This window comes from Lampetra fluviatilis, chromosome 56 (genome assembly GCF_964198595.1).
Source record: "Lampetra fluviatilis chromosome 56, kcLamFluv1.1, whole genome shotgun sequence".
NCBI classification, from domain to species: domain Eukaryota; kingdom Metazoa; phylum Chordata; class Hyperoartia; order Petromyzontiformes; family Petromyzontidae; genus Lampetra; species Lampetra fluviatilis.
Window position 1 is genome coordinate 735,473 of NC_136330.1, and position 24,336 is coordinate 759,808.

The 24,336-nt window shown below is 54.4% G+C and overlaps 1 protein-coding gene across 7 annotated transcripts in view; it reads left to right on the plus strand.

The window, feature by feature from the left end:
* The window catches only part of LOC144950051 (neuroligin-3-like), a 267,381-nt gene that overhangs the window by 75,085 nt on the left and 167,960 nt on the right, over positions 1-24,336 (plus strand). For 4 of the 7 annotated variants that reach the window (XM_078880033.1, XM_078880034.1, XM_078880032.1 and 1 more), the window contains 2 exons: positions 7,285-7,344; positions 8,320-8,469. In XM_078880033.1, coding sequence (XP_078736159.1) covers positions 7,285-7,344; positions 8,320-8,469 — 210 coding nt within the window. The remainder of the gene's footprint in view (positions 1-7,284; positions 7,345-8,319; positions 8,470-24,336) is intronic. The other 3 variants (XM_078880036.1, XM_078880037.1, XM_078880038.1) reach the window with 1 other exon arrangement.

The following is a 24,336-nucleotide window of genomic DNA, read 5'->3' on the forward strand; positions in this document are numbered from 1 at the left end:
AAAACCCTTCATAGCGCATTGAGCACCTTGTAGAAAGGAGCATTACAAATGTAATGTATTATCGTTTCGGCACGTACTGTAGCCATGTTCTTTGAAGAAGCACATGGCCTTCTAATAAGTGTTTCGTTATTTCCTTTATGCGGTCTCAGTGCAGCTGTTCCACTTTTGTAATTGGGTTTTATTCAAAATATGCGGGTTTTTTTTATTTCACGTTGGCCTTGGACCGTGAGCGCTGGCTGTGGCACTATCCCGGCTGGCCACACTGGTGGACGGGGGACTTGGCGTGGAGCGAGCGATTTCTGTAGGACTGGACTTAATGGGACGGCATCGTATCGACGCGCCCAAACAAATACGTTTCTAATCATCCACATATTGTCCCCGCTATGACTCGTGCGTCGGGACACTGGCAAAAACAGCGGGATACAAAGCTGAAGATGGCGCAAAGACACGCGGGAGGGGATGAAGGTTTGGAGCATTGCACTGAGAGGCAGGAAGAGGAACGCATTTGTCAGGAAGCGTCGACGATGATGAAACACAGAAGAATAGGCTGTAACCTTTCTGGGAATGAAACAGGAGGTGGCAAGATGTTCACACACCGAATAGAAACCTACCGCAAGACGTCAAGTCTGCATTACTTACGTGTGCTTGTGGCGAAACATGCAAATGAACAAGCTCCGATCATATACGGGCATTGTCTTTGAAACCGATTGTCCGACACCCGAGACAGCCTCCTCTATGGCCTTGTCTCACCAGTGTTTGACCAGAGAACGCCAACAGGCGCACAGCAGCAACGTTCCCATAGATACAAGCGTGCAATAGTTGGAGGCGTGATATCATAGAGCGCGCGGAGAACTCTGGGCGGGATGGCCCGCTGGCGGTCGTTGCTCGATACGAATGTTGTTCACGAATGTGGATCGTTGTTTCTTGAGCATATGCAAGGGTGCAGCCCTGCATGTGCACGCTGACACCGCTGTTTGCTGAAGGGCCTCCACTCGAGGGCCATTGGGACGACTCTTCCCACGTTTGTCCAGACGGGATGAGACGAGTTCGGAGTGGCCACACTTTACCCCGCCACACTCGACCTGCCGGCCGACTCGGGTCGCGTGCAGGAGCGAGATGTGTGCCGCCGCGTCGTGACCCTGATGGCAAGAGTTTGGGGGAATGATTCATCTAACAGTGGATCGACCATGGCATACGCTGCTGTTGCTGATGGTGATGCTGGAAAACAGCATAGTGGGTGGCTATGAATTGTTGGGTGGACAGAGGGGGGGGGGGGGTAGGGGCGGGGGGGGGCGGAGTGGGATTATAATTTACGAAACTTGCCCCGATGTTTTCCAAGTGGTATCGTCTGCGGGTCCCGTGGAGTCGGGCGAGCTAAACATCGCGCCGCGGCAGGAGCAGCAGCGTCGCGCCACGCCATTAAGTATGCAGTTGCAAATCAGCTGCAATATTTACTGCAAATAAGATTACCGGGGGCCCTGACCCACCCAGGAACGAGTGCCATGAATCTGGCCTTACTTAGCCGCGACCGTAAAACCGTGCCAGCCGTGATGCAGCTAATTTGGTGCAGTAAACAAGTGGTGTCCACTCGGTTTGTAAATCTTCTGGACGGCGTGGCCGACCCCCAGCGCTGACCCTCTCACACCCCAGGGCTCGCTGCCGAGGCGCCGTTTGTTGATTAAATTAGATGGAGATGCAGTGGGGGTCAGGCGGCGGCGGGGGGGGGGGTGCCCTTCTGGAGCGTGGTGGTGAATGCGCTCAGATGTTTTGCGAATGCTTCCGCTGCGTCCACTTTCAACTCTGTCATCTGCGTGTACCCTCTCTCTCAGGGCGCTACCTTGTTAGCCCGAATGATGAACGGCCGCGATTGGAACTGAGGCTTCGTGGGAACTCGTCGAAGATGAGGAAGAGGGGAACATGCAGGGCGACAAATTTAATCCGCGAGAATATTTGATTCAGTTAATATTCGGAGACAAACTCCAGGCCATGCTGCGTTGTGAATACGCAAAACGAACGTGTCTAGTTGTTGTTGTTATTATTGTTGTCATCGCAGAGAAATAAACTCAACATGTTGCACTCTGAACAACGTGCTCGTGTTACAGATTACCTACGCAGATTTAACAACGCAAAAATATGCAACTCTGCGGTGTACAGTGCATCAGTTATTGATCAGCACGCGACCTGCGTGTAATAAAGGGGCATTCCTTGCCGCTCACGGCGCTGCGCCTCTAAGCGGCGCCTTGCTCTAAGCGGCGTGCGTCTTGCTCTAAGCGGCGTGCGTCTTGCTCTAAGCGGCGTGCGTCTTGCTCTAAGCGGCGTGCGTCTTGCTCTAAGCGGCGTGCGTCTTGCTCTAAGCGGCGTGCGTCTTGCTCTAAGCGGCGTCTTGCTCTAAGCGGCGTGCGTCTTGCTCTAAGCGGCGTCTTGCTCTAAGCGGCGTGCGCCTTGCTCTAAGCGGCGTCTTGCTCTAAGCGGCGTGCGCCTTGCTCTAAGCGGCGTGCGCCTTGCTCTAAGCGGCGTGCGCCTTGCTCTAAGCGGCGTGCGTCTTGCTCTAAGCGGCGTCTTGCTCTAAGCGGCGTGCGTCTTGCTCTAAGCGGCGTGCGTCTTGCTCTAAGCGGCGTCTTGCTCTAAGCGGCATGCGTCTTGCTCTAAGCGGCGTCTTGCTCTAAGCGGCGTGCGTCTTGCTCTAAGCGGCGTCTTGCTCTAAGCGGCGTGCGCCTTGCTCTAAGCGGCGTCTTGCTCTAAGCGGCGTGCGTCTTGCTCTAAGCGGCGTCTTGCTCTAAGCGGCGTGTGTCTTGCTCTAAGCGGCGTCTTGCTCTAAGCGGCGTGCGTCTTGCTCTAAGCGGCGTCTTGCTCTAAGCGGCGTGCGTCTTGCTCTAAGCGGCGTCTTGCTCTAAGCGGCGTGCGTCTTGCTCTAAGCAGCGTCTTGCTCTAAGCGGCGTCTTGCTCTAAGCGGCGTCTTGCTCTAAGCGGCGTGCTGCTCTAAGCGGCGTGCTGCTCTAAGCGGCGTGCTGCTCTAAGCGGCGTGCGTCTTGCTCTAAGCGGCGTGCGTCTTGCTCTAAGCGGCGTGCTGCTCTAAGCGGCGTGCTGCTCTAAGCGGCGTGCTGCTCTAAGCGGCGTGCATCTTGCTCTAAGCGGCGTGCGTCTTGCTCTAAGCGGCGTGCGTCTTGCTCTAAGCGGCGTGCGTCTTGCTCTAAGCGGCGTGCGTCTTGCTCTAAGCGGCGTGCGTCTTGCTCTAAGCGGCGTGCTGCTCTAAGCGGCGCTGCGTCTTGCTCTAAGCGGCGTCTTGCTCTAAGCGGCGTGCTGCTCTAAGCGGCGTCTTTCTCTAAGCGGCGCTGCGTCTTGCTCTAAGCGGCGTCTTGCTCTAAGCGGCGTGCTGCTCTAAGCGGCGTCTTGCTCTAAGCGGCGCTGCGTCTTGCTCTAAGCGGTGCTGCGTCTTGCTCTAAGCGGCGTCTTGCTCTAAGCGGCGTGCTGCTCTAAGCGGCGTCTTGCTCTAAGCGGCGCTGCGTCTTGCTCTAAGCGGCGTGCGTCTTGCTCTAAGCGGCGTCTTGCTCTAAGCGGCGTGCTGCTCTAAGCGGCGTGCTGCTCTAAGCGGCGTCTTGCTCTAAGCGGCGTGCGTCTTGCTCTAAGCGGCGTCTTGCTCTAAGCGGCGTGCGTCTTGCTCTAAGCGGCGTGCGTCTTGCTCTAAGCGGCGTCTTGCTCTAAGCGGCGTGCGTCTTGCTCTAAGCGGCGTCTTGCTCTAAGCGGCGTCTTGCTCTAAGCGGCGTCTTGCTCTAAGCGGCGTGCTGCTCTAAGCGGCGTGCTGCTCTAAGCGGCGTGCGTCTTGCTCTAAGCGGCGTCTTGCTCTAAGCGGCGTCTTGCTCTAAGCGGCGTGCTGCTCTAAGCGGCGTGCTGCTCTAAGCGGCGTGCTGCTCTAAGCGGCGTGCTGCTCTAAGCGGCGTGCGTCTTGCTCTAAGCGGCGTGCGTCTTGCTCTAAGCGGCGTGCTGCTCTAAGCGGCGTGCTGCTCTAAGTGGCGTGCTGCTCTAAGCGGCGTGCGTCTTGCTCTAAGCGGCGTGCGTCTTGCTCTAAGCGGCGTGCGTCTTGCTCTAAGCGGCGTGCGTCTTGCTCTAAGCGGCGTGCGTCTTGCTCTAAGCGGCGTGCTGCTCTAAGCGGCGCTGCGTCTTGCTCTAAGCGGCGTCTTGCTCTAAGCGGCGTGCTGCTCTAAGCGGCGTCTTGCTCTAAGCGGCGCTGCGTCTTGCTCTAAGCGGCGTATTGCTCTAAGCGGCGTGCTGCGCTAAGCGGCGTCTTGCTCTAAGCGGCGCTGCGTCTTGCTCTAAGCGGCGTCTTGCTCTAAGCGGCGTGCTGCTCTAAGCGGCGTCTTGCTCTAAGCGGCGCTGCGTCTTGCTCTAAGCGGCGTGCGTCTTGCTCTAAGCGGCGTCTTGCTCTAAGCGGCGTGCTGCTCTAAGCGGCGTCTTGCTCTAAGCGGCGCTGCGTCTTGCTCTAAGCGGCGTGCGTCTTGCTCTAAGCGGCGTCTTGCTCTAAGCGGCGTGCGTCTTGCTCTAAGCGGCGTCTTGCTCTAAGCGGCGTCTTGCTCTAAGCGGCGTGCGTCTTGCTCTAAGCGGCGTCTTGCTCTAAGCGGCGCTGCGTCTTGCTCTAAGCGGCGCTGCGTCTTGCTCTAAGCGGCGTCTTGCTCTAAGCGGCGTGCTGCTCTAAGCGGCGTCTTGCTCTAAGCGGCGCTGCGTCTTGCTCTAAGCGGCGTGCGTCTTGCTCTAAGCGGCGTCTTGCTCTAAGCGGCGTGCTGCTCTAAGCGGCGTCTTGCTCTAAGCGGCGCTGCGTCTTGCTCTAAGCGGCGTGCGTCTTGCTCTAAGCGGCGTCTTGCTCTAAGCGGCGTGCGTCTTGCTCTAAGCGGCGTCTTGCTCTAAGCGGCGTCTTGCTCTAAGCGGCGTGCGTCTTGCTCTAAGCGGCGTCTTGCTCTAAGCGGCGCTGCGTCTTGCTCTAAGCGGCGTGCGTCTTGCTCTAAGCGGCGTCTTGCTCTAAGCGGCGTGCTGCTCTAAGCGGCGTCTTGCTCTAAGCGGCGCTGCGTCTTGCTCTAAGCGGCGTGCGTCTTGCTCTAAGCGGCGTGTTGCTCTAAGCGGCGAGCTGCTCTAAGCGGCGTCTTGCTCTAAGCGGCGCTGCGTCTTGCTCTAAGCGGCGTGCGTCTTGCTCTAAGCAGCGTCTTGCTCTAAGCGGCGTCTTGCTCTATGCGGCGTCTTGCTCTAAGCGGCGTGCGTCTTGCTCTAAGCGGCGTCTTGCTCTATGCGGCGCTGCGTCTTGCTCTAAGCGGCGTGCGTCTTGCTCTAAGCGGCGTCTTGCTCTAAGCGGCGTGCTGCTCTAAGCGGCGTCTTGCTCTAAGCGGCGCTGCGTCTTGCTCTAAGCGGCGTGCGTCTTGCTCTAAGCGGTGTCTTGCTCTAAGCGGCGTGCTGCTCTAAGCGGCGTCTTGCTCTAAGCGGCGCTGCGTCTTGCTCTAAGCGGCGTGCGTCTTGCTCTAAGCGGCGTCTTGCTCTAAGCAGCGTGCGTCTTGCTCTAAGCGGCGTCTTGCTCTAAGCGGCGTCTTGCTCTAAGCGGCGTGCGTCTTGCTCTAAGCGGCGTCTTGCTCTAAGCGGCGTGCTGCTCTAAGCGGCGTCTTGCTCTAAGCGGCGCTGCGTCTTGCTCTAAGCGGCGTGCGTCTTGCTCTAAGCGGCGTCTTGCTCTAAGCGGCGTGCGTCTTGCTCTAAGCGGCGTCTTGCTCTAAGCGGCGTCTTGCTCTAAGCGGCGTGCGTCTTGCTCTAAGCGGCGTGCGTCTTGCTCTAAGCGGCGTGCGTCTTGCTCTAAGCGGCGTCTTGCTCTAAGCGGCGTGCTGCTCTAAGCGGCGTGCGTCTTGCTCTAAGCGGCGTGCTGCTCTAAGCGGCGTGCGTCTTGCTCTAAGCGGCGTGCGTCTTGCTCTAAGCGGCGTCTTGCTCTAAGCGGCGTGCGTCTTGCTCTAAGCGGCGTGCGTCTTGCTCTAAGCGGCGTCCGTCTTGCTCTAAGCGGCGTGCGTCTTGCTCTAAGCGGCGTCTTGCTCTAAGCGGCGTGCGTCTTGCTCTAAGCGGCGTGCTGCTCTAAGCGGCGTGCGTCTTGCTCTAAGCGGCGTGCGTCTTGCTCTAAGCGGCGTGCGTCTTGCTCTAAGCGGCGTGCGTCTTGCTCTAAGCGGCGTGCGTCTTGCTCTAAGCGGCGTGCGTCTTGCTCTAAGCGGCGTGCTGCTCTAAGCGGCATGCGTCTTGCTCTAAGTGGCGTGCTGCTCTCAGCGGCGTGCGTCTTGCTCTAAGCGGCGTGCTGCTCTAAGCGGCGTGCATGCCGCGGCCACCCCGCGTGCCTCGCTCGTGCGGGTGGCCACGCATCACTCCGTGGAGATCCCCGCACGAGGCCGTGAGCTGTATCCGTCCCTGCTTAGCTCAATGGGCCTCACCAATACGCCGTCTGGGTCTTAGCCTGCGAGTCTCTATGTAACGTTGTAGATGTCTGTTATTCCATGCGTATTTGTGTTGCTATATGCGTCTCTTTGTAACTCTGCGCATCTCTGTGTAACGCTATGAATCTACGTGCAACCATATGTAACCATATGTAACTGTACCGCTCTCTATGTAACTCGATGTAACTGCAATGTGCCGCCGTGACTGCCACCACTGCGCCAAAGGTCTTGGGCTGTGGCCCTCCTCGTAAGAGAGCCGCTTTAGCTGAACATTGGGGCCTCGCCAGCCGAGACGATCCGACCTGAGCGAGTCGCGCGCACGCGCGCTGGGGATGGATCGTGGCCTGGCGCTCGTGGTGGCGTCACTGCGTCTCGACCACCCCGCGCACACGAAGCCTCCGCGCCACGACCCCTACACACGACGGCGCAACCAGTCGCGATTGAGCACGGACTCCGCCACGATCTGTTTTAGTCGTTTTTAGTTCTTTGTGCAGGCTCGCTATTTCTCTTTACACTTTTCAATTAAGCGTAATTGCGTCAGCTGCTCTGTGCGTTCGTTCGTAACGGGGTGGGGTGGGGGGCACGTTGACTCTCGTAACGATGATCCCACATGGACCAAAAACCCTTCCCCGTCAGGTTTTGTCACAGTTAGAGACGGAATCTATTGGAAGACGGGTGACTGTGGTGGAAGGGTTGCCCCCAAAAACCTTGAGATAAACACGTGCACTCAAAAGGACAAACGCATGTTTGGAAAGCGTCAAAGACTCCATGCATATGCACGATATTCCCCCTTTCCTTGTTTAAATGCTATTTGCCCTCTTTGTCCTCGTTTTGACCCCAGGAGCGAACCCAAAGAAAAATGCCGATGATTTAGCAGCTATTGATGGTGACGAAGATGAAGGTATTTTTTGGTGCTGGGAGAGCATGATGCATGAAAACACAAGAGAGAGAGAGAAAAACAGAAAACAAATAAATATTTTTAAACATATGTTTTGCTCTAAATCTTCTTTTTTTTTAAACTAAATTCATGGTGTACTCTTTTCGTGCGCCAATTATTGCCCACAAACTTTCGAGCCTCCTATGTCAGCAAAGTGGCCGACGAAAAAAAACGGCGCAAATTCAACAAATCGTCAGTTTAAGACAATATTACCAAAATATTTCCTTTTTCCGATCTTTTTTTATATAAAGGGATACTGTATAACAATGCAAATTTCACGATGTATATTAACAAACTATTTAGAATCTTTTCAATATATTATCAGATGAGCATCAAATGCACGCTTTTTGACGAATCTAGTGCACATTTGCAATATTAATTTTAAACCTATACAGTATCTCTTGTGGCTGTACTCGAGTGGCCTGGCATCGCTGCTATTGTTTGCATGCGATTAAACAATATCACCCCCCCCACCCGCCCGCGCCATCCGATCCCATGCAACTGAAAACAAAAACCTCATCGTTTGTTCCCTTAGCTCATTTCCATGACTCCGTTAATTCGATGTGAAACCCCCGTGTGACCACGAGCGGCGGAACGCAAATCCGGCGTGCGGACCTCATGCGCTCGCGCGCGCGTGTGTGCGTGCGCGTGTGCGCGTGTGTGTGTGTGCACCTGGCGTTTCATCGTGGGTCGTGTGTCTTGTGGTCCGCGCGCGTCTCCTCTCCGTAACCGTGCGAATTCTTCGCGTGTCCGGTGCGAATCGGCGCACGAGAACGTGCCCGTGAGCGTTGCCTGAGTGCGCGCGTGCCGCCGTGTTCGATGATCGTTTTCGTGGCGTGCTTTTTTGTTCGTTTGTTTTCCGCGCCGTTCGAGATGATCGCCTTGCTGCATTTTTGCTTCCTCCCTGCCCCCCCCCCCACCCCGCTTCGCCCGCGACAGACATCCGCAACTCGGGGCCCAAAGCGGTGCTGGTCTACGTGCACGGCGGCTCCTACATGGAGGGCACAGGCAACCTGCTGGACGGCAGCGTGCTGGCCAGCTACGGGAACGTTATCGTCATCACCGTCAACTATCGCCTCGGCGTTCTAGGTCAGTGCCACGCGGTCGGTAGTCGGCAGCAAGCCTGGCGGCTGGGGTGGACTTCCCCTCGCGGGCACTCAGCCCCGCACTCCGCGGGCCCAGAGAATACAATCGCACGGCGCGGTGACGGATGCCGCGCCGCTCTTTCAAGGTGGAGCGATGCGGGGGTGGGGTGGGGATGCGCGTGTGCGTCACGTTTCGTGTGTTGACCCGTAACACCTCGGTGTTCCCCGTCAGCTCCTGCCGGAGAGACTTCGCCACTTCACGTGACCTCAAGGTGTACCTAGCCTGGCACAAGCGCCGCGCTGACATCAATGTCAATGAATGGTGAATGGGTGGCTGCCATCGTTGTTTGTGATGTGTGTGTGATGTGTGTGTGTTGGGAAAAGTGCTGTTCGCAAGCACCCTTCCACACTCCTCTACCGCACCCCATAGCATCACACTCTTTGTGGTGTGGTAGAGTAGTGACCAGCATGCATCGCTGCGGACGCGATAACTCCGAGTTCAATTCCTGCTCACAGCCAACATCAGCGGCGAATATCTGAACCCGGTGCCGAGCCTCCGTTTGATCGACTGAAGTCTTAAGCGGGTATATGATTTCACAAATGTCGTCACTGGGGAGACAAAGGTTGTCTCTGTGGATACTGGCCACATCACCCCGCTGTGCGCCGTGTCAGCCTGCATAGGCGCTCGTTAGCAGCATCCGCCCCAACCAGCGTTGTCGCGGGCCCCACGCAGAGAGATCGCTGCGCTTGAGACGGCAGCTTGGAGGCTTGGTCCCAAACACCGCGGGCCGCGGCAAGGCGTCGTCGGCAGCGCCGCGCCGCGTGGCGAGCTGCCAACTCCGAAACATTCCCAGGGCGGGCTGCGCGGGGCAATGTTCGATGAGTGGCGTTGTAAAGCGACTGCAGAGGACCTCGCAGTGAATTGCAGAGCACGGACGTCAACATTGACAGCATTACGCACACGCGGGCACTTCTGTTTCGAGTGCCCTATTGCGAAGGATGCACAAAAGGTCGTCTCTATTTACAGCAAACCACTCGTAACGTCATGTTGAAGCAGACAAAAAAAAAAACACGCGTGCGTCAATCACAGAGCTGAAACCGTGGTGTCGTGGTTGGTTGCTGGTCGACAATAACTACATATCTCCCGATATCGGTGATGCGAGTGAATCTACCAGAGGCCGCCTTTGCCTTTGGTGATGCCGTGAATACTCAGGGACCCATTATGCAGTTGTTAGTACCTTTGGCCTCCGGCTGGTTTCATTATCTTTCGTGGTTATACTGAAGCAATACCACTGTAGGCCGGGAGGGTCCCGGCGGTTTCAGAAAGGCTGTCCACGTGTTTTGAAGCATTTGCATAAATTTGGGATTTTGTCCCAGTTTGTCCCAACATTTTCTGAGCAGCGGGTGGGGCTACCATTCTTCGTTTGTGGGGCTCCCTGGGCAGTGGGTGGAGCTACCTGGGCAGTTGGTGGAGCTACCTGCGTAGTAGGTGGAGCTACCTGGGCAGTAGGTGGAGCTACCTGGGCAGTCGGTGGGGCTATCTGGGCAGTGGGTGGAGCTACCTGAATAATGGATGGGCTTATGAGCAGTGGGTGGGGCCAGTGTAGGAACGAGCCAGTAAGGAGACTGCTCACCTGTGATACCACTCACACATCAGTACCTGTGATGCCACTCACATCTCAGAACACAAAGTGTATTTAGTGAAATATCTCTGATGCGTCTTTTTGCCGTGCATTTTTCGGCACGATCTTCAGTGCCTGAAGAGGCTCCCAGCACGTGGAGTGAAACGTCGGACATCATGCCGAAGAACACGCCGACTACACATCGCAGAGTTGTACTCATTCATTCCTATTTATTGCAGCAGCTCCCGGACTTGTGTTCTGCATGCACTGCTTGACAACATGAGGCTGGGAGGCACCGTGGGCTGATGAACTACGATATATACAGACAGATATTTTCATGTATATATTTGCGTACACAATATATTTCATTCTGGGCCAAATGAAATTCCATTTCTTTTATTGTATAAAGATGAAAAAGCATCGCTACGCTTGCTGAAGTATCTAGATAGACACCATAAATACTCTTGACCCAAACGTGCACTAAATCAGAAGAACAGCACGCAGAATAAACCAACACAACAATTTATACAAAGCCATCACTCCCTTGGTGTGCCACGTGTGACCCACTTCCTCGGTGAGTCACGACACCAAAACTCCCAGCGCTGACAGATTACCACCGCGTCCACCCCCTTGCTGCCTGCCTCCGTCTGCTTCTACTTATTATTCTGCGTACGGCTGTTATTGATGTAGAACAACAGCGATAACTTTACATCGAGGTGGTTGACGGGGCAGATGATTGCGGAGTCAGGAGTAGTGGAGTGGTGCGCCGTCGCCGCTGTGATGATGCCTCCTCCGTGTTTGTGAATCGGGCATCGAGTCCACGTGGTTCGGTCCCCGTGGTTCTCTTCTGGGTGGTGACCGCACTCGCACATTGCCAGAGTTTAGAATTTTCCATCGGTGCATCGGCATCTGCTGCTACTGCTGTCATGGTTGGTGCAGTCGATGCGGTTCGGGGGTTGACGTCCATGAGCTTCAGGGTGGAGATTGATGCCAGGGGATCACCTGCATCACCGGGTCCCTCGCGAGGAGGAGTTTGTTGTTTGTGACTCCTTGTGCACTCCATTCGGTTTGCCAAGCGTCGTCATCATCATCGGGGTTGAGGTTGCATTGACAAGGGCCAAGCACGTGGGTCCACAACGACTTCGTGCGGTATCGAGCGGTGGCGGTGAGGGACATTGTTGAGATCTCCTCGCCGCGTTGTTGTTGTCGTCGTCGTCGTCGCACGAGAGCGGAGGAGCTCGTGTGCAAAGCCGTTGCTAGGGTACGGCGAATTGGGGGCGACCGCCCCGGGCCCAGCGTTCTTGCGGGGCCCCGCGCTTCGAAATCACGCTGTCAGATGGAATAGTTGAGGTTTAGTTTGATCTTGAGCTGCCCCTCCCCCCATGTTGGGATGGCCCTGGTCACGTGGTGCGTCTCGGCGACTCACTTGGCGTGGGCGGAGCCGGAGGGGCTCGCCGCGGTGACGTCACCGTGCACGATGCCTGCTCTCCTTCACTGGAGACGTCCACTGGACCCATTTGGTGTTTACGACTGCAGCCCCGGCCACGATAAATCACCGAGGCCCTCCGAGGTTTCGAAGGGTGAAGTCCATTCAGCGTTTCTGTCTCTTGTCCCTTCGCCCAGCCACACACCCGCCTAACCACCAGGCCAGCCAGCCACCAATACCCACCCACCCACCCATAGCCACCAATACCCACCCACATACCCACTCACCCATAGCCACCAATAGCCACCCACCTACCCACTCACCCATAGCCACCAATACCCACCCACCTACCCACTCACTCATAGCCACCAATGCCTACCCACTCACCCACTCACCCATAGCCACCAATACCCACCCACCTACCCACTCACCCATAGCCACCAATACCCACCCACCTACTCACTCACCCATACCCTCCTATACCCACCCACCCATAGCCACCAATACCCACCCACCTACCCATTCTCCCATAGCCACCAATACCCACCCACCTACCCATTCTCCCATAGCCACCAATACCCACCCACCTACCCACCCACCTACCCATTCTCCCATAGCCACCAATACCCACCCACCTACCCACTCACCCATAGCCACCAATACCCACCCACCTACCCACCCACCCACTCACCCATAGCCACCAACACCCACCAATAGTGACGCAACCACCAACGACAACGCGGCACAGCTGCCTCTCGACTCATTCAGACTTATCAGACACTAAGCCGTGAGATATTGTACTCGGCATCAGTTCATCAACCCCGAGTTAAAGGAGATGAATGTTTCTCCCTTCGTCTGCGATCCCTTGTCATATCTGATTGTTCTCTAAGGCTCCGCACGGTCACAGAAGATGTCGCTTGACAGACGAGCGCTAATTCACGATAACGCTCTAAACACTCGGCTCAATCTGAGCGGCGCGCACTACTTCAAGGAGTTTTTGTTCTTCCCGTAAGAGCGGGAAAAAAATAACGTGTCACGGTTGTCTATTGAACTACACATTCCGTGGATCTTTTTTGTTGTTGTTGTTTAAATATTGCCCCCCAAACGAATTGTGCATCGGCCGTTTGCCCGCGATCGCCCGAGAAGTAATTTCGTTCTGAAGTGAGCAGAGCAGCAGGCACGCTGGGCGACACGGCACATCACTGCGGTGGTTACTGTCGTGAGTTTTTTGTGTCTTCTTATCTGCGGATATCCGTATGTCTATAGAGAGTTGTATTTGTCGACGACGGAGCCCACTGGCATGCCCCACCGCCCGTGCTCGCGTTCACGCGGCGAGGTGTGGAGCGCTCCGAGGTGGGGGGGGGGGGGTGCGGCTCGCATGTTTTCGATGAACGTGTTTGCTAATTATATTTATTTAATAACCCAATGAGCTTTTAAATTGTCGGCAGAGTAATTATTCTTAAATTCGCCACGGCGAGATCTCTTTCAGTATTTAGGCCGGTGAATAGTTACGTGGAGAGAACGTCTTCGCTTACAACTGCTTGTTGTTCTATCTCGTTTGTTGTACTCCCCCCGCATCTCCGATTATCACCGTTGGCTACGTACGGTGCGAAAGAAGTTCAACATACGTACTACATACATGGCCACTATTCCCATGCCCGAGACAAAGGCGTCCAACGGGGAGACAGAGCGACGGAATCGGCGAAACGCGCTCACGCTCGGTAGATGACCACATCTGGGATGGTGAGAAGGGTGGCATGCATCCCTCCCTTCCATCACGCGTCTCAGTTTGATCCACGTTGTTATTGTCAATGACCGAGATTTAGAAGCTTCATGTCACAGCAACAACCTCGGTTTTATGTGGCTTAGGCCAGGGGTGGACAACCTGCGGCTCCGGAGCCGAGTGCAGCTCTTTAAGGACCGATCCGTGAGACGTCGTTCATTGAGGACCACCGCCGTCTCGTATTCGCCACGCAGTCCATTGCGGCTCTTGAAATGTTGAGTTATTTTTACCGAATTACAACAAAAACATGTCGCTTCTTGTTCTTATCGTTGTCGACACCTGGCGAATTAGGCAGACCTGGGTCGCTCTCCAGCACGCCGGTGGTGCTGACGCAGTGGCAAAGTACAGTAACACCGTACTCTTTGGTTCTTTCTGTAAAGTCACGTAGGTATAATATAAAATTAATCACGACGTTTCGGGCGCAACACAAGCGCCCGTCATCAGTTTCGGACGCTTGTGTTGCGCCCGAAACGTCGTGATTTATTTTATTTTCTACCCACGTGACTTTACCGAAAGAACCAAAGAGTATGGATTCCTGCAGTCACGAAAGCTCCAAATACAGTCACACCGTCGCGTTTGGTCACGTCACAACTTTACTCATATGGCTGTGTCGAGTAGAGGAGGGAATACGACACACGTTGGCATATCACTCACACAGCGAACTGACCCACAAAACAATGATGGATCTTACCATTGGCCAGTAACAGTCGTGCTGCCCACGCCGCACATTCTCACACACCGGCTCGATATGCGATGCCAATACGTGCATGTCCCACACCGGCGAGGAGTGACATCAAAGTCCATCGCGGCGTTGGGAATCGCCGACGCGACGTGAACGACTGCGGGCCGCTCGCAGTATCGGGGTACAAGGTCACCGCTGCTGGGCGTGCATCGATTCAAAGATTCGCATCGATCCTCGCGCTGACAATACTCGCATCGAACTGCGCCTCTCCCCATCCTCAATCTCTATCAAGGGGTAAGGGCGCAGCCCTGCTATGGCTCGCTCACGCCACTACCGGCGGAAGGGGCATCCACTAGAGGCAGCTCCATGGAGCCCATTTAGAGGGAATGTTGGCCTACTCTTCCACAATGTCCATATCAAGGAAGGTGAAAGCGACGGGATGCGGGGATTTAAGTCTGAAAGATGGACAAACAGGGCACGGCTCAGAATAAGAATATTTATTTAGACTTGAGAAATCCGATGAGCTATAAAGCTCTTTTTCACAGATGTCCAGTAGAGGCACGTGGTCAGAACGTTACAACAACAACATAGGAAAGGTAAACAGATCACTTTAATAAACATACAAATAAAACTAAACTTTTTTTGTTCATCTTACCAGCTAAACCCCAATTAGCGACGAGCTTCCTTTTCAGAAGCCACTTATCACGTGTAGATGTAAGACGAGCAGCAGGGAGTCAGACGGATGAGGAGGGCGGGGGGAGAGGGGCGGAGGGAGAGTTGGAGGAGGGGCGAGCAGCAGCAGTGAGCTGCATGGAGGAGTCTGTTTCCGCAGGGGGCGGTGGGGAGGGGTCTAGAGTGGGGGTGGTCACACATACGTCACGTGATTTACAGGAGGCCTCAGCTGATTGTGATACAGAGATTATCGGTTCTCTAACCATTTACAAAAACATGGTGTCAATTGGCATCCTGGACACCTCTGCACGGCACAATCCAACAACACACACGCAGTCTGGCGTTACAGGTCGTGCGGATCCCGCAGGAGAAACGTTAGAGTAGTCGTCATAACAATACATTGAAATGCTGATCCGCGAATCTCGCCGATTCCTCAACTCGGCCGGCGCCCACTCGTGGCCGCCACTCGCCGTGCCCCTCAATTCATCATCTTCCCGTTTCATCTTGGAACACTCCGCATGGACCCCCTTGGCTCGTAACCCATGCCCGCCCAACCACCACCACCACCACCACCTCCCCCACTACACTGCTTCAAATACTGCTGACCGGCAGGAGAGGCGGATAAATGCAGAGACGAGATGGAGCCCCCCCCCTCTCTCTCTCTCGTTTGTTCCTTAATAATAATAATGTGAGTACAGCTAGAGAGCATGTCCATGACTCCCATGGCTCACGGTATATATATAGCCACATCATATGTATCATATATATATACGTGCGCGTGTCGAGTCTAATCCCAAAGGCTGCCGCTGGCTGAGATCGGCTCTGCGCACTCCTCCAACACTCGGCTTGCCCATCTCGACGCCAGTCCGTGGGGGGCTCATCAGAGCGGCCGCTACCCCCCCACCCTCCTTCTCTCCCGTGAGCCGACGCAGGGAGTTTGTTTTGAGAACTGACCACGATCACGACAGCCGTAAACAATTCCGGCCGCACTTCGATTTTTTTTTTAGCTGCAGCGAATGCACGGCTCATCGTTAGCGGCCAGATCAACTTGATCTACGATGCACCGTGGGCCAAGCTGGTCTTTTTCAACAAAAGGAAAACAGTGTTTTCCTACATATCCATACAGACTGTTGGGGAAAGTGCCATTAGTTAGTGCCTATTAGGGATCAGGAGTTTCATGTATTGGGCACGTAACTACCCCCAGCATCCTAAACCACTTACATCACATTTTATCTCAATCATTTAAATGCGCAGCTGCAGTTTGTCTTTTTAGTTTTTAGCCTAGGGGACCCCCTGATGGCAGCTGTCCCTGTGAGTCACACAAGGTGAACGCAGCGCCAGCTTGCAAGCAGTGGGCTTTAGTGTCTCCGTTGGGACGCGATCGCTAATGGTTATTCCAATTAACTCATTTGCCAGTTTTTTTCAAAAAAAATGGGCAAATTCAGACTTTGATGCCCAAGGGCCCACCAAATGCAGGCCAACTCGGCACGCGAGAGGAGCGGAGTGGCCAGCGCTGCCCCCGCCCTGCTGCTGCCCGAGTCTCCCCGGCGCCTGGGTTCACACACCGCACCAGGCTGAGGAGGGTGGTGGCCAGAGCGACTTTCTCGAGGTGTGGACATTTTCAGACCGATGTCTCACAATGGCAACACGCAAAGACCCTGAGTCATCACACATATATAAATAGAGCGACTGAATAATAACAGCAGTATTGCACGACAACAAAGCAGATGATTATTAGTGTTTTCACTGAATTACGAGACCACAATTCGCTCTTTAATTTATTTTTTTAAACCTCCAAACGCGGCGGCCACGCGGCTGCTCACCGTGCGACATCACGATTTATCTTCCGCGCTGTAATAACGCCGGGGGTATTTAAATTTTTTTTATTATTAGCGCCAGACAGTAAATAAAATGAACACTTATACGGCTTTTCAGTAGTGCTTCAAATTTGCTGCTCGGAATATTGCGCAGTGTTCGGCGTTATTGATCACGTCGCGCGTTATGTAACTTTTCTTTCGGCCCTCTCCACGCGGCCGTTTATTTCAGAAGTGCCTCCCTAACGCACATTCCACCCCCCGATATGGACAATGCATTACTTTCAACTTTGTTTATTGCGACTCGCGTCGCCGCAGATTATGTTTGGCACCTCCGGTGGACGCTATTCCACCCTCCCGCTGGCTCCAATCAGATATTGGGGGGCCCGGTCTTAAATATTTAAAGCGTCAATTTTTTCTTGATTTTAAAATCAATGCAATTCATTACAGCTGCCAGCTGTAATTGTAGTGTCGTGACTCTTAATGTGTACTTGCAACTTGCCACTCAATCCATGCCTCGCTCAGTATTAATTATATATATATATTTCCCTTTCGCTGTAAGCCCAACATTGATTGTATTTAATTATCCGTAATTGGCGTGGTTTGACAGCGGGCCCTATGAGCAGCCTTCGCTCAATACGCACACCCGCACAGCGGCCTGTGCTCGACACTGCGATGCACGTTCGCAGAGAAAACTATAATGGTTTTTACAGACACATATTCGTTGGCTGCCTTACGGCTTCATACATCTAAAGTAACATTACTACATTTACATATACAGTGCGACTCCGAGCTGCGTAGGCGAATTTTGTGAGGGGGAATACAAATGTGAAACGAGTTTGAGTTTTTTCGCAGAGGAAAAAATAAAATATAACAATGACGATTTCACGTCACAAACGTTGCCCATGCGTCCTGCGCATGATGGCGTGCAACGACGTTTCACGGACGTTTATCGCGCGTTTCATGCCCGCAAGTTGTTCGGTTTCCTTCTCCAGGGGTGGTGAAAAAGAGCTTCATAGCTCATCGGATTCCTCCAGTGTAAGGAAACATTCTGACTCCGATATGGCAGCGTCTCCCCGACGCGCAAACAGAGCGGGCCATCGGGCAGCCTCCGAACAAAGCACCCTGAGCGTGCCCCGTCACTTCGCGTCTCCAAAGCTAAGCGGGGCTCAGCCTGGCGAGTGCGTGGACGGCTCGTCAGGTGTTGTAGGCGTGTGGCTGTGAGTTGGCCAGGAGATGGGGGAGAGTGCTGAGTCTCACGCCTCTTGTATCGGGGTTTCTGCCTCCTCACATCCTCACCCTCATTCGTGCCTTTGGCCAAACACGCCACGTTGAAGTTTATTTGGTGAACGGGGAGTGAACTCGGGGGACCAGGGTACGTCTCATTGGCAACAGTGACTCGGGTCACCGACATTACAAGAGCAATGAAATAAATTACAGGAATCGGAGCAAAACACAACCACGTTATAGGAGAAATCGTAAATGCCAAGGCGGGAACCTCCTGAAAAACCGAGTCTTCAGACTCACTGAGGTTGCCTCGACTAACCGATTGGCATCGTTATCGGACGCGATCCGAGCAGGTGAATGTTTATTTCACCTACGAGCAGAGCGATCGTCGCGGGCCATGAACATCACCGCGGGTCTCCTCTCGACAGCAGCCTCCCCGCCCGCTCTTGTGTGGCAGAGCCTTGCCCTTGTGCCGCTAATGGATGGGAGTGAAATGTTTGTCAAGGTCACGCGCACTAATACCAGCAATGCCGCTCTCAGCATCGGGCTATTTTTCACACACACACACACATCTCACACTACATATGTATATTCATTAGAGTTGCCCTGTGTAGAGTATTCAGGTCAAAACATCCGCATAATGCTCCGCTGCAAGCCGCCAACTCCCCCGGCAGCACGTCGAGAGCGCGCCCGAGCGCGCTGCCTCACCTCCCCCACCGCCGCCCCGCGGCTGCGCGGAGCGCGCGTTCACGGCCGCCGTTCGTTTCCATCGTTCGCGACCGTCGTTCAGGGCACGGCGGTAATGTGGGCAGTGAGCGGCGATCTTACTTGAAAGCCATGAACAGCCTGCGTGGCTACGTGCAGGCACGCATGCAGAGAGCCGCTCGAAAAAAACCACACACACACACACACACCCCCCCACGTTTGGCTTATATAACAAGTAAAGTGAGTCTCTGGGCATTTGTTCTCGAGCAGGCTTGCGAGTCGTGTCCAACGCGAACGCGTGACGCTGCTCGCTCGCACAGTGAACGCGCGCTCTGGAATGACGAGACCGCTTTTTCGAAGGTTGTTGCACAATCGGCTCAGGTTCAGGGATGAACATCTCTGCCAGCGGTCACCGAGTCCCCGGGAAATCGCATTGTGCCCGCGCCGCCGTCGTAGTTTGGAATACGTTCTTGTGAAGTCTACAGCCACTGGAGGTGCTACAATGCACGACGACGATTGTCCTCACAAGGACAATCCTTCCCACAATGTAACGTGCCAGCAACATGTAATGATACATTTTCGCATTAAACGTGTTTCTTTTGGAATGCTTTTGATCGACTATTACGTAACTATCCATACTCTTATTTGAAAAAACTGATCAAATTATGTTTTAAATGTCAGTCTCATCAGGCCCCATGGTGTAAAGTGCAGCCTCCAACCCTTATTATCTCTTCTATCTCGTTCGCCTCTGCTTTAGTGTCATGAAGAAGGGCTATTGCTCGAAACGTCACTGATTGTAGAGTTGTACCACGCGCTGTGCATGGTGGTGGTGATAGAATGTTGTCTCTCGGCCAATCAGTTTCGCTCCCACAGTTCACTCCACGAATTCCCCCCGAATCTTTGCACGGAGCTGTGGCATCGTGTTTTGTGGGCAACGCAGCCTTTTACACTGGTGCGCGTACATATATTTTACAGTACACGATGTTTATTTGATTATTGTCAGTTTTAAAATACTGCAAAGTATAAAATATAATCTTATTTTTTTACGATACAAATGGTAAGTTAAGAAGTGTTTGTGGTGTGAAATGGTAAGTTTCGAAGGCTTGGGATGCATCCTCATCGTACTAACTTTTTAAGCTATCAATATACAAAGTTTCAATGTCCAAACGAAGCGTCAGGAACGCATCTCATGCGTGTCTGGAGTTATTGCTGCATTTTAAGGAAGCGCTGTTGGCGATTGTGTTGAGGTTTTTGTTCTAACTGGATTAAATTCTGACCACGCGCTCTTACCCAATAAACAAAGACCGTTGGGCCAACAGTTACATTCATGCCAATGTTGGCTCGACGTTGGAGTGAATTGGTGTGGCTGCCATTACTGGGGTTGTTGCCATTCAGGTTGGCACAGCGCACGGCCGTGTCACACGCGTCGCTGTGCCGATGCTTCCTTTATCTCCGCACTGCCGGTGTTTACACATCGCACCAGGTACTCGTTTGAGGCTGAGCCGACATAAGAGAGGCCCAGAACCGGTTCCGATAATTGTCATATCGCGTGACCGGGTTGGTAGCGCAGCGCGCTCTCCGCTACACTACCACTCCCCACACGCACGCAGACACACAAAACACGAACCATAACACCCGTAGGTCAGCACGAACCTGCACCGCCAACCCCTTCTCTCAAACAATGCCGACGCGTGCCGATGCGTACCGCCCAGAGAGGTTCGCTAACGCACGGACCCACGGTTGAAGATCGATGCCTCCGAAGCCGAGATTTAACATGTATTGTCGCCAAGGTGTAGCCAATCAGAAAGCATCGCAACAGTCACTTAATCACTCCAAGACACATCCCGAGCAGCGGGCTTCATCCCGAGCAGCGGGCTTCATCACTCGCGGTGACGAACACTCCCCCGGATCGCGCGCGCGCCAGATGCGCATCTCGACAGGACATCACGAGAGTGCACTTCGCCTCGGCGATTTGCCGCAATTTCCTGTGATGGAGAAAACCGCCGACAACGTTCTCGATAGAAACGTGAGTGACATGAGAGGTAGGAGAGTGCGTGGAGGGGAGTAGAGTGAGATGAGAGGGGAGAGGCAGGAGAGTGCGTGGAGGGGAGTGGAGTGAGATGAGAGGGGACAGGCAGGAGAGTGCGTGGAGGGGAGTAGAGTGAGATGAGAGGGGAGAGGTAGGAGAGTGCGTGGAGGGGAGTAGAGTGAGATGAGAGGGGAGAGGCAGGAGAGCGCGTGGAGAGGAGTAGAGTGAGATGAGAGGGGAGAGGCAGGAGAGTGCGTGGAGGGGAGTAGAGTGAGATGAGAGGGGAGAGGCAGGAGAGTGCGTGGAGGGGAGTAGAGTGAGATGAGAGGGGAGAGGCAGGAGAGTGCGTGGAGGGGAGTAGAGTGAGATGAGAGGGGAGAGACGGGAGAGTGCGTGGAGGGGAGTAGAGTGAGATGAGAGGGGAGAGGCAGGAGAGTGCGTGGAGGGGAGTAGAGTGAGATGAGAGGGGAGAGGCAGAAGAGTGCGTGGAGGGGAGTAGAGTGAGATGAGAGGCAGGAGAGTGCTTGGAGGGGAGTGGAGTGAGATGAGAGGGGAGAGGCAGGAGAGCGCGTGAAGGGGAGTAGAGTTAGATGAGAGGGGAGAGGTAGGAGAGTGCGTGGAGGGGAGTAGAGTGAGATGAGAGGGGAGAGGCAGGAGAGCGCGTGGAGGGGAGTAGAGTGAGATGAGAGGGGAGAGGCAGGAGAGCGCGTGAAGGGGAGTAGAGTGAGATGAGAGGGGAGAGGTAGGAGAGTGCGTGGAGGGGAGTGGAGTGAGATGAGAGGGGAGAGGCAGGAGAGCGCGTGGAGGGGAGTAGAGTGAGATGAGAGGGGAGAGGTAGGAGAGTGCGTGGAGGGGAGTGGAGTGAGATGAGAGGGGAGAGGCAGGAGAGCGCGTGGAGAGGAGTAGAGTGAGATGAGAGGGGAGAGGCAGGAGAGCGCGTGAAGGGGAGTAGAGTGAGATGAGAGGGGAGAGGTAGGAGAGTGCGTGGAGGGGAGTGGAGTGAGATGAGAGGGGAGAGGCAGGAGAGCGCGTGGAGGGGAGTAGAGTGAGATGAGAGGGGAGAGGTAGGAGAGTGCGTGGAGGGGAGTGGAGTGAGATGAGAGGGGAGAGGCAGGAGAGCGCGTGGAGAGGAGTAGAGTGAGATGAGAGGGGAGAGGCAGGAGAGAGCGTGGAGGGGAGTAGAGTGAGATGAGAGGGGAGAGGCAGGAGAGTGCGTGGAGAGGAGTAGAGTGAGATGAGAGGGGAGAGGCAGGAGAGTGCGTGGAGGGGAGTAGAGTGAGATGAGAGGGGAGAGGCAGGAGAGCGCGTGAAGGGGAGTAGAGTGAGATGAGAGGGGAGAGGTAGGAGAGTGTGTGGAGGGGAGTAGAGTGAGATGAGAGGGGAGAGGTAGGAGAGTGCGTGGAGAGGAGTAGAGTGAGATGAGAGGGGAGAGACGGGAGAGTGCGTGGAGGGGAGTAGAGTGAGATGAGAGGGGAGAGGCAGGAGAGTGCGTGGAGGGGAGTAGAGTGAGATGAGAGGCATGAGAGTGCGTGAAGGGGAGTAGAGTGAGATGAGAGAGGAGAGACGGGAGAGTGCGTGGAGGGGAGTAGAGTGAGATGAGAGGGGAGAGGTAGGAGAGTGCGTGGAGGGGAGTAGAGTGAGATGAGAGGGGAGAGGTAGGAGAGTGCGTGGAGGGGAGTAGAGTGAGATGAGAGGGGAGAGGTAGGAGAGTGCGTGGAGGGGAGTGGAGTGAGATGAGAGGGGAGAGGCAGGAGAGTGCGTGGAGGGGAGTGGAGTGGGATGAGAGGGGAGAGGTAGGAGAGTGCGTGGAGGGGAGTAGAGTGAGACGAGAGGTGGCAGAGTGCGTGTAGGGGAGTAAAGTGAGATGAGAGAAGAGAGGCGGGAGAGTGCGTGGATGCTCTTGAAGGTGCGATCTGGATATTGATCCGGGATTGGGTTGGGAGCCGGTGGAGGGTTCAGATGACCGATGGCGTGGTCTCATTTAATGGCGCGAGTCTGGCCATGAGTGGCGTGTTGTAGTTGAGAGATTTGGGGAGGGCATAAACAATGAGAGAGTTAAAAGAAAGTCGAGTCGAGATGAAGCGAGGTAGAAATGCAGAAACCAGGAGAGAAAGACTCGAAAGGGAGAGAACGACAGACAGAGAGGCAGAGGGACGCAGAGAGGAGAATCGTCAGTTCATTGCAACAAAGATAAAATTACCATTCGGCTTCAAAGTCAGATTGGCACGATGCCAAGTACTGTGTTTGGCCGAATGGCAAACCGCGCTGCTGGTCGCTGCCTTCACTCGAAAGGAAGACTGTGGCTGCAGATCCCATTGGCTCGCTCATAATGTGGACGGTTCAATGCTAAGCTGCATAGAAATCAAACTATAACGGGAAAGCATAATTTTAAATGGCTTAGCCTTCACAAAGTACTCAGACCGTGAAGGCTAATGCAATTTCAAGCAAAGAAAAAAACCCACATATTTTTTCCTCGTGACACGATGATGTTGTGCAGCAGATGAGACCGCGGGAGAAATGGAATCACCCCGTTGAGCGTGGCGGCATTGGGCCCTGCGACACGAGGCGCCAGCTCATGCCGTTGCCTTCCCCACGATGCGGTGCGGAGTTCCGTTTCAAGCGACTCACCGAAATTATTGATTAACTATAACTGTTGTCAAGCCTTTTCTACTGCTGGATGGACAGAGGCGGCGGTGCGATTTGGGAAAACTCCCACTCGTTGACGGACTCGAACCGGCGGCTGGATTTGCAAGTCGGGTCGCGTGCTGCTTACCGTCAGCACACCGCCGTGCACTTTGCGTTTGAACGTTCGCAGGGAAAGCGTTCGGCCGGCAGGCTGCGAGCTTCTAGTCAAGTCGGAATTCTTAATGAAGCCCCGACACTTGTTTTGTGATCTAATTGCTTTGTTAGCCCCGGGCAAAACCGAGGTGGCAGCGAGCGAGCGAGCGAGTGAGCGAGCGGCGGTCTCATTGTGCACGGGGCAGCGCGTGAACAGTGCAGCACGCGCTCACGGAGCCACGGAGTGTGCGCTCGCTCCCCATTCCTCGTTGCTATGATCACGCGTCGGGTGATGAAACTCGTGAGGATCGCGAAAACAAAACGCAAGTGGGTGTGCAGTCTATTCTTGTCGGCAGATACCATCTCTGTGTGGTTAAAGTACGGCGCGTGAGAGTAGAATTAGCAAATGTTTCTCCGTAATCTCTCTCAAGTACGTTGACGCTAATTGTCAAATTAAACTCGTGATAATGTGTCTTTGGGTCTGTCCTGGTCAGCGACCCAGAAGATTCTTCCTCACCCGGCACGCGCACGTCCACCGTGCCCACGTCCTCCGGTCGGTCACAGCGGAAAAGATTTGAGTGAGAAAATGAAGCGCTGGGTTTGATAAATGCATCTTTATACGAGAAAAGGTTTTTTTTCGGAGTCAAGAACGAAGTGACCTCGAATTCCACGAATGTGTACGAGGAAATCACGTGCTACCCGAGTTACAAAATAACATGATCATCGGAATTGTCGACAATAAACACCCCCTTAAAGGCCAACCTAACGTATCCGAGGACATTTATACGTTCGTATAATTGGTTTGTCTTGCTTACAAGCGAGGGACAACACTGCGATGGCTTTGACATTTCGGAGTGTGCTTACAGCAGCAGCCAGTGCGTCGGCGGTGTTGGTGAGTGGGGGAGCCATCTGCGGTGGAGAGGAGTCATTGAAGAGCCCGCGACGGCGATCGCGAGAGCCCGGGTCATTGCCGGCTGTCATCGCGCTCGTAGTTTTGCAAATTGCACCATTCACCATTTACCAACTCAAAAGGGATGGCGCATTAATGGGGGATGCTCGTCACGCGTCTGCCAGTGCGAGAAGCGTCCTCTGGGCTACGGAGAGACGCCAACCTCCACTGGGATCGTGAAGCA